This window comes from Labrus mixtus, chromosome 18 (genome assembly GCF_963584025.1).
Source record: "Labrus mixtus chromosome 18, fLabMix1.1, whole genome shotgun sequence".
NCBI lineage: Eukaryota > Metazoa > Chordata > Actinopteri > Labriformes > Labridae > Labrus > Labrus mixtus.
In genome coordinates, this window is record NC_083629.1 from 2,562,209 (window position 1) to 2,576,266 (window position 14,058).

At 39.7% G+C, this 14,058-nt stretch overlaps 1 protein-coding gene and 1 long non-coding RNA gene across 6 annotated transcripts in view; both read left to right on the forward strand.

Annotated features, from left to right (window-relative positions):
- sobpa (sine oculis binding protein homolog (Drosophila) a) overlaps positions 1-14,058 on the forward strand; it is a 52,309-nt gene that overhangs the window by 18,549 nt on the left and 19,702 nt on the right. For 3 of the 5 annotated variants that reach the window (XM_061062593.1, XM_061062595.1, XM_061062590.1), the window contains 2 exons: positions 2,562-2,713; positions 5,789-5,812. In XM_061062593.1, the coding sequence (XP_060918576.1) occupies positions 2,562-2,713; positions 5,789-5,812 (176 nt within the window). The remainder of the gene's footprint in view (positions 1-2,561; positions 2,714-5,788; positions 5,813-14,058) is intronic. The other 2 variants (XM_061062591.1, XM_061062594.1) reach the window with 1 other exon arrangement.
- On the forward strand, positions 12,608-13,170 carry LOC132992976 (uncharacterized). The gene is made up of 2 exons (XR_009676409.1): positions 12,608-12,758; positions 12,835-13,170. It is a non-coding gene; the product is annotated as an uncharacterized LOC132992976 (long non-coding RNA).

A 14,058-nucleotide genomic window follows, 5' to 3' on the forward strand; every position in this document is an offset into this window, starting at 1 on the left:
TTGGATGTTTATGCAACGTGTAAACTTGCTGTCTTTGCCTCCAAAGAAGGCAGGGACAGGCGACTAATGAGCTAGCTACCTGCTGTACACCTTGTTTTCCTCCACCTGCCCAAGTGTCAATATAACCCCATCAACTCTCTGAGGGAAAACAGTCCCCGTTCCTCGGCCAGACAGAGGGCTTCATTATCCCTCATGTCTGCTGTGGCACAGGAGGTTGGTCCGCCCCGGTGGAGGGAGCGAGCCGCCTTGGCATCGCCCAAGAGGAGTCCCTGCTGGCCCTGCCTAGGCGGGGAAACAGATGGTGTGGTCCAACTTAAAGCTCAGCACCAACACACCACCCGGTCAACACCCCCTTAGACCCCCCCCTCAAACCCTCACACATATGCTGAATTATTCATGTGCCCCGCAGAATCCGACAAAAGGACCTTTTGAGTTGCAGGTACAGTGGATGATGGTGGCATTTAGCATGGAAGCTGCATAATTACTGACAGATTTCCCCCCCCCTCATGCAGATGTGACTTCTTTGAGATGGGCTTGTTAAAATGAAGAAAAAGCACAAAAACAATTCTACTGCAAGATGTCTCTTTGTATGAAAATGTTAAGATATTGTGGAAGGTGTTGCTTTTCTTCCATCCTGGTCATTACTCTGTGGTACACAAATTATTCCAAGCCCCCCCCCCCCCCCCCCCCCCCACACCTGGTCAGCTCAGAATCAAATTTTGTCTTTTTTTTTGGCCAGCAATCCAGACAGACTCAAAAAAGGCAGAAAGCCTATAAGACTGAGAAAGACATCAAATATATGCATGTCGGGGCTAGTGTGCTATCTTTAGGACCCAGGGGAGTTGTTCCCTTAATTGAGGGAAGTCTTCACTTAAAATCTGACGACCCTGAAGATCCATTAAGCTCAACAAGAGGTGAAAAGCCCGGCCAGCGTGCGCTAAGGAGGTGAAAGACTAATGGGCCTGCGGTTTTTTTTTCGCCCTCACACCCGCACAGTCATAATGTGATAATTGGGAGATACAGGAGGGAATCTCGGAGGATCTCTCTCATTGCAACAGCGACGGTACTAAAAGCCCCGCAGCTCATCACCAGCAGCCACAGTTTAGCAACAGAGGAGGCATTTCACCGTCACACACTGACCGCACCACAACCCCAGCATTGTCTAAAAGAAAGGTCGACATCAGGAATGTTTACAGCCATTAACAGATTACAATGTTCAACTAGATTTTAGGATAATGGGAATTTAGTTTCAAAAAGAGACGTTTATTTCAGAGATGTATAAGATGCTGATGTAATCTTAGGTCCTGTAAAGTAAAATAATTTTTCAAATGCCTTCTCTTTGTATTTGTCGTGATTTCTTGAGGCCAACCTACCACACAGGTCGGGTAATATCAAGCAGCTTGAACAAAAACATAATGCTCTGTACTGAAAAATGAATAATCTCTATTAACAACAGTGATGACTGATATCAGTAATATAGTTTCAGAGGGGATTCAGAGGTTTTCTAGCCCATATATCCTACTGCAGACTTAAGAACTAACATTTTCTTTGCACATATTGCTGCAAGAATGCAAGAATTCACACATAATGAATGCAGTCACATTTCAAGTCAAAGTATCAACCAGCACAGCCACAGGTTAACACAGCTTAACAACCTTCTATGGCCCTACTTCACCTGTTTCTACTACATTAGCTCATGTGAGCATCGTTATCGATCCTATGGTGGTTTTGTGGCAGAATTGACTTAGATAGGAAATTCTAAAAAAACAGAGCTGGTAATTGGTGCTGGTGATTCTGTGTTCTTCGTAGCACCTATGCATGAATGTCTAAGCAAATGGTCCAATGGTTTAAAAAGAGATTTTTCACAATTTTTCACATGGCGGCCAATTTCCAGCGACTTGTTCTCAGAAGGGAAAGTTTTAATGCAGTTAAAGATGCAAGAAAAGATGTTCAGTTTTGCTGTGTTCCTGGTTGAAAGTGGTATAAACATATCTGACAATCATTCATATTTTACTGCTGACAAACAATAGAAAGTCTGCAGGGACAGCGGCCATATAAAAGTGTAAAACAACGTATTTGAAAACTTTTTGACAACAGACAACTGCTACTGTTAGCATTCAACACTAGATCAGCTTACATTTGATAGTATTACACTATAGAATAATAAAAGGTAATTCCTTAGTAACAGTAATGTTAAATTGTAGACCTAACGTTAGCTATGATTTGGTTAAATGGTAAACTATTGCCGTCATTCAGCTGTCATGCTAAGGAGTTTTTTTGGTATGTTTTTTTAAACTTGAAATATGTCCTATTGTCCCTTGATAAGTTTCAGTTTCTTATTTTTTAAGTGTCTGATTTCATACATTATTGTTAAACCTGGAATACAGCAGTCCAACATTTTCACAGCTTCACACTCTGACTGATCAGAGGAAGATTAATGCGCATCGTGTGATTCTGGTGAATGAAGAAAGATTAATAGTTTAACCTTATCATAGTATAAGACAAGCCTGCTCTACATCCTGACTCACTGCCACTGTATATATATTTTTTTATCTTTCCAGATGAAGACGCATCTAATGTGCAGATCATGTGTGCCTGGTGCCAGAAGGTCGGCGTCAAACGCTACTCACTGAGCATGGGGAGTGAGCTGAAGAGCTTCTGCAGTGAGAAGTGCTTCGCCGCCTGCCGCAGAGCCTATTTTAAGAGAAACAAGGTAAAAGTGCCCACTTCTCCTCAGCTTGATACTTTGACAAAACATCTCTTAGAGGCTTGGCACATTCAGTATGTCACAAACACCCTGGGAAACTATATGTGAGGATCAATAATGAGTCCCAAAGGAGAATATATATATATATATATACACTTTTTGTACTAATTTCATTTCCCTTTATATGAAGAAGGTAGATTGGTTCTGTGGAGTATTATCACAGGCTACCATAAAGAGTGTTTTTTTGAAACTCAAAACATCAACCCAAAATCCCGTCAACAGGGCGTAGCTTTAGCGAAACTATTTCTTTTTGATTCCAAAAAAGGCACACTTTTAGTTTAAGCCAGAGCAAATTAATAATTTATTGTCATTTAAGTAAGAGATCTACACTTTGGTTAGGCTTCAGGAAAATCCTTGTAGCCAACTGAGCATGACAAAATAACATGTTACAACCGGGACAGAACTCCTTCTCATTGTAGAGTGAGAATAAGGCTACTTGAGATAGATAGGCCTTTATTGTCGTTACAGTGAACAGATACAGTAGAGCGAGTTTAGATGGCTGCAGATGATGACACTATGTCTGTCAGGTTATATTATTTCCTAATTAAATACACAGTTAACGTCTCTACTGAGCACAGATACAGTTATAAGTATGTAGACTAAAGGGCAGACTTAGGAGACATCTCGGTTTATTTCAGGGACGCTGTTTCTGTCTTCTGTTGTCAACGGCCTGACAGCAAAGAGACCAAACTTAACATTAGCCGAAAATGACTTTCTATCTTCTTAATGTTATAAAGAAAGTAGTCTAGACCTCCCTGGTATAAGACATCCTTTGTGTTTTGATTTGGCCCTATAAAATGGACTTTATTATCCTAACTAACATAAGTTTAATAATGGGCCAGTAAGGATTTATAACGCTGTCATTTATCTAATGTGACACTAGCTAAGATGCTAACATAATTTACACAAATCTCTTCATTACAGTTCTCCATGAACTTAAAGTAAAAGGCAAAGAAAAACTATGTCCAATTAAGAGATGTTCAAACGTGCACTTACTAAATCTTATTATCAATCCAGTCTCAGCTCACTATGTACATGGACATGAATTTCCCTTTTCTTCCTGTCAGTCATTCCCCCTTTTGGGAAATGGATTCTTGTGGATGGATTTTTCAATTTTCGTGCAGACAAAGCAAAAGCCTCTTCTTGTCAATCAACACCACATTGCATGCTGGTTGCTTGAGAAACGAAACCTTCAGGGCTTCTGCAGTTAAGATATTTCTCTTTAATAAAGTAGAACCACTTTTTGATGTCACTGACTTTATTTTAGCCCCAAACCCCAAACCCCAAATATTACCTCCTAAACCTGACCAATACTTTTCAGACTCCAAAACCCAAAAGCTGTTTTCACAAATGCATGTACTGGTATGTTGCTTGCTGGTCAGTTGATATAACGCTGATAATTCCTGACTTTTACCTGCTTTCACATATCGGCTTAACCCGACTACACACGGGAATTTTACAAGGGGGCTGGCAGGAAATGGTCTGGGTATAGTTGGGGTGAAAAATTTTACCTTTAGCGTTCACAAATGCAGCTCGCCCTGGAAACATCAGGAAATGTTCCAGAGTTTTGTGAATGTGTGAACAAAAAAATAGAATCTGTAATTTTCAGTTATCCAAGCTGTATTTAACAACAACAATTCAGCGGGCTTTGGTATGTGCAGAAAACAGTCCGTGTGCAAAAGAAAAAGCAGGTGGAACCCAATAAGCACTAATGACATACTAGCTCACAGCTACGGTATTCTAACAATATTTTATTTGCCTCTATAAAAGTCTTGGGTGAAAGCTGCTAGCTTCACCGGAATTACGGAGAAACTTGCATCCAAAAATTGTCTATCAGCAAAAATAGACCATGTTTGCTGATGGGTTCCAAGATTGTAGTACAGAAGATTTTAGTTTGGGTTGAAATTCAGTCCATTAAGTGAACTTTAGAAGAATAAACATGTTGCGTACATGACGAATACTTAAATCTGTTGAGATAATGCAAATTTAGTTTTTGGTATTATGCATGATTTAAACTCCAGTGTCCTCGGTGTAAATCCTCCATTTGGTCCTCACTCCTTTAAAAATCATGCTGGGCTAACGGTGGTTAGCGCCGTCCCCTCTCTGTGTGGAGGTTCCTGGTTTGAATCCCCGTCTGACAGGAGCCTCTCTGTGTGGAGTCTGCATGTTCTCCCTGTACATGAGTGGGTTCTCTCTGGGTACTTAGGGTCCCTCCCACAGTCCAAAGACATGCTCGTCAGGTCAATTGGTGACTCTAAATTGCCTGTAGGTGTGAATGTGAGTGTGCCTGGTTGTCAGCCCTGTGATTGACTGCCCAACAGTCCAGGGTGTACCCCGCCTCTTGCCCAACGACAGCTGGGATCGGCTCCTGCCACTTCGTGACCCTCGAACGACAAAAAAACAGTAAAAGAACGGATGGATAGATGGATGGAAAATCCATGCTGACTGACGATGAATAAAAGGGAAATTCATGTCCATGTTAATAAATACTTAAAGTTTAGACTATTCCATGAAATCCTCTCAGACTTTGGTCTGTATTATTTTCGAGTGCAGACAGTCGCTAATATGGCTACCAGAGTCTGGTGCTCTTATAAGCTCTTAATAAAAACACATTATCGTCTGCGTCTGACAGAGCTACATTTTCATGACATTTTGATAATCTTTATAAAGTGAGCCGGAGTTCTTCTTTTATCAGTTGTAGCTTCAGCAATTATTATGACTCAAGACATCTAAAAAGTCAAGCAACTAAAGCTCTCTTTTTTTAAATGTCAAGTTTAAAACCCTCTCATTACTTTTTCACTTTTGGCTTGAATACAAAATGCATAATACATGATAAATTCAACTGTTAAGAATAATTCATGGCTTTTACTACAAAAACAGCTTCGCGCAATCATCTCTAAAAACGACTTGGTCACTGCTGTTCATAAACTGAAGGCAGCAACAAATCAAAAGTGTTATTGTGTTTTTATTTTCCTCTTCATGACTGTAGTTAAATAATCTCCTTTCTGTCTTGTACCAAAGCTGGGATATGTAAGGAATTACGCTGTGAGTATGACGTGTTTTACTCTCCTGCCTGTCTGTCCTTAAGTCAGTTCTTCATCTGAACATAATCACTTTTCAAGCACCACACTGGAGCAGGAACAGGACAGGGGTGCACTTTAACGATGTCTGTTCATTTCAGTTAGTGATATCCAAGTCCTTTTTCTTTTCTGACACTTTTTTCCTAAAGCATGAGAATCAAGCCGAGCCTTGCGTCTACTGTACTGTTACTCATACTCTGTGTTTTTCATTTTTTTTAAACCTGAACATTTGAGCTCATTTACTTTTTTAGAGTTTAGTTTTAGTAGCTTTCATCTTACCTAATGTGGAAAATGATGACAGATGATGTGTCTCTCGTCCTGGATGTGACGAGAAGACTGTGACATGTTGAAACCTCGTGGGAGAATGAGTGACACTTGCAAGAGCTTCATGTCAGATCAAAACAAAGCTTCTGAACAGGTTTTATTTTGATCTCTGAGCTCCAGAAGAGGTCAGAATAAAAGGGAATGATACAGATCTATGCCATTTGAAATATTAAAGTCGACAAGTCAGCTCCAAATCAATCAGAAATCAATCCATGAGGCTCCAAATGTGACATCAGAGCCGGTTTTCAATCTACTGTTTATCATCTTTATTGAAAGACTGTGATCATTATTTCACAGGTTTATGTATTCTTCTCACCCTTACATTAGTGGTCATTATAAGAGTAGGATTTGGAGATTCTTTAAAGCACATTAATAGTTTGTTCCGTCCAAATATCTATTTTTAATCCTTATTAACTCTGCGTTATGTTTTGACTTCATGACTCACTTTTTCTGTGAAAAGTGGAGTTGTAATAAATATGGATGGCATTTAAGGTACGAGAAGGTGTGGAGAGGAAAAAATTGTGGAAAGAAAAAATGCAAAGGCTCTTTCCATTTCTCTACACTCTCCCCTTTAATACGTTTCAGACTTTTGTTCGACATTTCAAAGCCTGTTCTCTCACCCTGGTGACAGCTCTTCATGCAAGTTATGGCCGTTTGAAAGTCTGAATTTCAAAGTGACGGGCTGGATCGTATGAGACAAGGAGAAAATCATCTACTGTATTAGCTCTGACTCCCAGTGTGATACTTGAACTACAGTATAAACCAATACTTTCAAAGGACCTCAGTGAAGCACGTTTAACTTCTTAATTACTGTTTAACTTATTAATGTTAAACAGTAATGTTGTTGTGAGAGCCGTGTTTACATCATGTTTACATGGACAGGATAGCCGGCTCCTCCCCTTGTGTGTAAAACCGTTTTAGTGAAGGACTAGAGAGAAGAAGAAGAACATACTCACTGATTATTTTGATGTCTCATAAGCGTTTTTAGATCACGCTCATTTTGTGTTAATTTATATCCAATGTGAAGCTACGAGCTAACTAAAGTGCTAACATTAGCATTCTATCACAGCAATGCAGGACACAGGCAGTTGTAGTTCAAGCAAAGGACATTTTTGTCCACCACGTGCACTAAACTCCTTCATGGGAACGCAAGGGTAGGAGGGTTCAGAATAGCAGAGGTGTCATCAAACAGGAGTTTGTTCTGGTTTCATGCTGGTGCTCAAGGGCGACACCTACTGGATCAAAACGTTGCACATTCTCCCTTTAACTGGAAACAACTGATTGTAGCTTTGGATTTAAAAACACATTTAGTTATACTAGCAGGTAAAAAAAAAAGAAGAATGGAGCCCTTTATTCTTGGATAGGCTTGATATATTTTGTAAGGAAAAATCGAAAAGGGTGGTTAGTAAAACATCAACTAGCTAATGTCAAACAATACAAGACTTCACATTCTTGATTGTTTAAAAAAGTTGTTCTATTTATTGCTTTTTTATTGGTAGATACTTTTTGCACTGGCAGGGCTCACAAGTCACAACCTCAGTTTCAGAGCGCTTCTCACTGGCGCTTATTGTTGCTAAGTTACAAAAGTTAACTTCTATCTCCTTCGTTGTGTCTGTTTTAGATAGCTCAACGGGCTGCTTTCATTCTAGGATGTATCACCAAGAAAACATGAAAATAATGTGAAGGAATCATGTTTAGCAGAATATATCAGATGCAGCTCTTGACCTGGAAATTGTACCCTCCAAAAGATGAGTCAGATCACTATCTTCTCCGCCATTGTTGTTGACAAAGCTGATAACAGAAGTCCCGCCCTTTCTTGATCCTGATTGGCCAGTGAGGGACAAGTGACATCCTCAAGCGCAGCAGTGTTCCAAAAGTTTAAATATTTTTTTACTGAGAGCGCTGTTTGCGAAGCAAAAAAAACCAAACAGCTGATGTCGGGGGTGGTTTTACGCCCAAACACAAACACTAAACTGCATTGGTTTTTTAATTGAAAGTGGGCACTGCCAGCAGAAAACATGTTGTTTGTGGAAAAAGGCCTTTAATGTTCCAGTAATACAGAACAATGGTTTACTAGCTCACTAGCTACTTAAAATACAGACATTAGCATCTACTTAGTCCTTAAATCTAACCACTGGGCAGAGTTTGTAAGGGTTGTTGAACTTTTAGCATGGATTACCTAAGAACCTGACCTTGTATAAAAATAGTTATATATATCATTTATTGTATGTATTATGACTTATTTCAATAATAATGTGTTAATGTAATAACCATCATTGGGGCAACACAGCAGATTCCTCAGTTAGTCCATTTTTATGGTCAACTTTATTCGACAGAGTGTTAAATCACAAGTGCTGCCAATCTATCCAGTGAAATCAGTTATATAAATGTCCTTTTTTATTCATTTCCAAAGAGATTTTACGCTAACACTGTTGGTAGAACTCCCTTTGTAGCATCCATTTACTAGAAAAAGAGCAAGGCACAAATACAGTCAACCAAGGTCATCACTCTATTTAGGAACAAAAATGATGTAGTACTCATTCTCTTAGCAGCAGATCAGCTCTGTTGGATGTTCCCTTCATCCCTAAGCAGAATGCACATGTTCCAACATCACAAACACAGGAAGGGCCTGCTCTGCCACAGCGGCTCAGATTCTCTATTTTGTCTGGCTCTCGTACATTCATGCAGGCCATTTGTGTAAGCGATACCCACGTTTCTTTTTCTCATGCACCCACAAGGTTGGCCACAACAACACGGCCTGCAGGCTCCCTTTTTTTTCCCCCCAACAAAAAAAATTGTCATGACTGAAAAAAAGTATCTCATGTCTGTGTGTGCTGTGGATGAGGGAGGGGGGGGGGGGGGGGGGTGTAGGGGGGCGGGTGACAGCTCTGGCATTATATTGCATGAAATATCTTCAGCTGCCTCATCCATGAAACAAAATCCCCTCCTAGGGTGACTATGGTCGCTACTTTCTCACATCTCTGCATAACCCCTTTATTACGTAGTGTGTGTGTTTGTGTGTGGTGGAAGATGATTGATAGTTTTACTGCAGCTAATCACTAAGTATGTGCCAGTTTACTGTATGCCTTAAGCTGGATTAGTTTGTATGGAAGGTGCTGCTTCCTTTCTCTTGCAGGACTCAATTTCTCTGTCTGTCGGCTCACTCTGACTGCATACTTTGATTCTCTTTTTCACTGTCCACTGTAGACGTAGATTTCCTCTTTTTCCTTTTTTTGTTAATGCACTGCAACTATCTGTGTGTTTGTTTTGCTGGTTTTCATGGTGGGCACTGCGAAAAAAAGCCAGTTTGAGTGGAAAGATACCAACTGAAGAGAAAGTTAACTGTGAATTAAACACACAGCGGTTAAGATCTTTGGACGTGTTAAGACGGTTTGGAGGATTAGAGTGCATGAAATTTAAATTCTGGGTGGAGTTTTGCTTTCCGCAAAGTAGAAGCTGCTCAACTGTCACGCCTTTACATGCAGCGGTACGGTTTCTCCCTCTATCTTACGCCCACACATACACCGATAAACATGCTTGCTCATTGGACACAGTGCCAAGATTAAGTTAGGCAATTAGCAATGATGAATTACCCTGTGTGAGTGTGAAGCATGGCGGCAGAAAGGTGTAGGCTCGAGATGCTTTGCTTTCACATTCAGTTCTTCTTCAGAGAATCTACTTTTTTTGGTTTCTGCCGTTCGGTTTTGAGTTCTTCTGTTTTGGGGCTGGTATTTCTTTTCTTGGCTTTTGCTTATGGGATTGGATAGCTGAAGAACTACAGGAAGATAGTGGGAATGAAATGCGCTAAATGGTTGCAGTTCTGAGTCAAGCCAGTGACCCTTGACTTGACAGGTTTTTGCCTTTGTTTGTGGGGCACCTGCTCTATCGACTGAGTTTAACCAGCACCCGAGGGCTTCTAAATCTAGGAGGAAAAAACATACTCCTATAAGGAGGGCTATTATTTTAAGGCAGAGGTCGTTTGTTTTAGTGTGGGTTTCTCTGCTCTCAGGGTGCACATGTGTGAGCGTAGAGTACAAAATGTGTGTGATACAATTTGACTCACTGATAAAACCCTCTGCTCTGAACTCTAAAGAAACTAATCAAAGTCAAAATACTTTCTGTTTGTGTTGTGTACAACTGCAGCTGATGACAAGAAACATAGCCCAGATAGAGAAGTGATATTTAATAAGCTTTTGAATGTATCAGTAAGCTTCCTGCTTGTGCTCTCCCCTACTTCACCTTCACCTCTCAACGATGAAAAGTGTAATAAAGCCTTTTTTTAAACTACATTATTTACCTTCAGTGATAGATTTCAATACATGCTAACTTGCCTCACACTTTCAGCTAGTTCACATTTAGCTACCTCAGCTCGGAGGAAACCTGCTGCTAAGGGTTACAGTTTCAAAAAAAGTTTCATTTTGTAAATTCAAAAACATGTAAGACAATCAGAGCACTATCCATATTGAACCTGTCATTTTCTGAGCTATGTTTCTCCCCACCTTGCATCCATCCTTCAATCCAATTAGCACTCTGCCATCTGTTCTGTCTGAGTGATAGAGAAGTGACTGAGGCTGATCTGCTCCGTAGTTTGAGGAAACCTACTCTTCAAAATATGGAAAAGCAGATGAAGATTCTGTCTGCAAGTTATAGCATCGTCTATGTTCTCTAAAGTGATCGAGAGAATATATTTAGATAGACAGGAAATAGCTTTAAAACATATACATTGTTAATGATGTGCCAAGTTAAGCATCCATGCTGGAGCTCAACCTTCGACAGCCCTGGTCCAGTTCAACCTCTGAGTTGATGCTGAAAAGCAGCTTCAAAGCTTCACTTTTTCATTTAAGCAGGAAACCATTAAACTTGTTCAACTTTGTCCCTGAACATTCAGAATGGAGACATCACAAAAATGCCCCGTGGCGTTCTTTGCATCCATTTTTATTTTCTGCCATAATCAAATTATGTATTTTACATATTTTCTCCTTCAATAATTATAATAACACAAAAAAAGATTATGTCAACCCCAAGGTGTTTCAACACCTCCAGTGCTGAAAATTTAAAGTTTCTCTCTATTTTCTGTCAATCTAAATATATTCTCTAGATAAGTGTGGAAACTGTTGTTTCTCGAGTGACCACTTGATGCTGGCTGCAAACGCCCAGGAATCCCCATTAGGTCCCAAATTAAATGCTAATTTAAAAAAAAACAGATACACTCGTCTACAGCCTCGTTCAAAGAATAATTTTATTCCCTAAAGATAATTTCTTCATTTATAAAGCTGCAAAGAGGGTGATTTTTTTATAACTACTCTTGAATTTTATCCATTAAATGAAAATAAATGTTTTCAGTTTTAATCCAGCATAAATGTTCCTTTATCTGCCAAATATATTTAAAAAAAAAAAAAACGTTATTTGAGTATTTTAACAAACAAAAAAAACACATTTTCTCTTCCTGTTTCAAATGCCTGATGACTCATCCTGCACTCAGAGGGGTTCACTAATTGACTGACCAATTAAAAAGTTTTGTTGAAGCTAATGGTTTAATTAAGTTCATCCAACGTTATGTCCCGCCTTCTGTCTTCTGATTGGTTCTACTCTTTCAGTCGGATACTCTCCAAGTTCTGTTTCATGGGACCTTTGGGCATAAGAGTTATTCATAAATCTTCATCATTTGGGGAGTGGCTTGGTTGATTGACAGGTGGGCGCGTTGTAGCTGTTAGCCTCATCTCCACCTCCATGTATGACATTAGACTGACCAAAAGTATAGAGTCAGCATTTACAATATGGCGACTGGCATTGTTGGATTTTAAAATCGCTAATCATAAACCAATGAGTAGAATAATCTCTTATGGCACTGCCAACCTAGCTTATAAAATATGATACAAAATACACGTTTTGGTTATGGAAGAAAGAAAGTCGTAGCCACAGCAGCCACAGGGTTTTTTCTTTTCTCACTGTTCCATTTGTAAAAATATTAAGGACCCAAAACTTTAGTAGTGTACCGATGTTTATGATCTGATGGAAATTGAACACTTTTTTCTGCATATCACCTTGAAGAATATTATATATATATATATATATATATATATAATACAGAATATAATTACTCTTGAATATCTCAAAAACTTTCCAAAAATAAACATATGAACGATGTCTTCCATTCCAGAAGATAAAAAAAACATTATGCAGGCAGTGTGGAGACAGCTTGTGTTTTACAGATTTTCCTGCAGCAGCACAGGGCTTTTTGTTCACACCATGAAATTCCCCCCGGGAGACCCCAGACCTCCATCAGTGTCTTTCCCCGGGAGCTCCCTTCAGGCGCGAGGGGGCAGAGTGCCGCTTCATGTCAGCCCAGAAATGTCACATCACCTTAAAACACACACACACACACACACACACACACACACACACACACACACACACACACACACACACACACACACCGCCCTGTGGTTGCCTCCCTGCTCCACAATTTGCTTTGCATCTCCATCGGCTGCCGTGGAGGGCACACGCTCAAACTGAATAAGAGACAAGAGAGTGTCTGGGCGTGTTCGTGTGTGTGTGTGTGTGTGTGTGTGTGTGTGTGTGTGTGTGTGTGTGTGTGTGTGTGTGTGTGTGTGTGTGTGTGTGTGTGTGTGTGTGTGTGTGTGTGTGTGTGTGTGTGTCTAGCTGCGTGCTGTAAATGTATGACTGTTGCTGCTTGTGGAAATTTGGTGTGCGTGATGAAGTGTGTAATGTGTCTGCATATTGCAGCTCAGGCTCACTGGTGGAAGCCTTGAGGCCTTGCCTGACACAGCTTCAGGGCACAGAGAGGAAGGTGATTATCTCATAGCTGCCAGCCATTCAGCTCAGATAAAGACAAAAAGTAACTCCAGCTAACTAGGCGTAAAGATTGTAAAAGTGGAGACACGCACATGAACTCGGATGCTATTGTCTCTATTCTAAAACTTGTAGATGCATTAAAGTAGACTCAAGTACATTTGCACTCCAGTTTTTTTTTTTTTTTTTTTTTTTAAATCTCTTTATTAGTTTGCACAGATGATAAGAAAACATACAGTTGGCATAAGAGTCGACATTGTACTGTGGTCATCTTTTGTAAACCCCATTCCTGCCTTCTCCCGCCCATCCCAGTTAACCCCTTACCCACCCACCAAGTCAGGAATCCTATTCCCACTCCGAAGGTAGCCTGTTTTCACAGTAGCCTACCCAGGAGTCTCATTCACACTCATGCATACTAGGACAAGGAGCAAGAAGAGAGAGGAAATAATACATTAATAAAGTAAATGAAGAAAAAACCATTAGAAAAAAATAATTAAAAAAATAAAATATATAAATAAACAAAACAGTGCACTCCGGTTTTGATTGTGCAGGCTTATAGAGCACAATTCAGGTACATTAGTGTGATCAAAATCTGGAGCAAGGATATATTTTCCCAACCTTGAGGAGTGTTAAGAACAACTTACACATTTAAAATTCCCAATCCTGTTTGCCAGATGTTATTCCAGAGAGAATTATACTATACATCTAACACATTAGGTAATATGTTCATATATTTTAGCTAAAATATATATTTTTCTTGAAAGTGCACTCAAAAAATATAGGGCCAGCAAATTTCAAGAACTAAAATCTTGATCTGATTCTCACCTATAAGGTAAAATAAAAATGCCACTAACCTTACTTAACAGCCCTTGAACCCTGTCTTATGCGTGTGCACATTCTTGAAAATCCAAGTGCAAAGATCCTGATCTCAGTAATCTGAGAATATCCCTCTGCATGTGTGTGGAAAAATCTCCACAGTGCACAGGCAAACACAATCAAAATGGTATTTGGATATTTCAAAACATGAACAGTAGAGACTTTTTTTTTTTTTTTTGGGAGCGTGTTTTCCTCGCC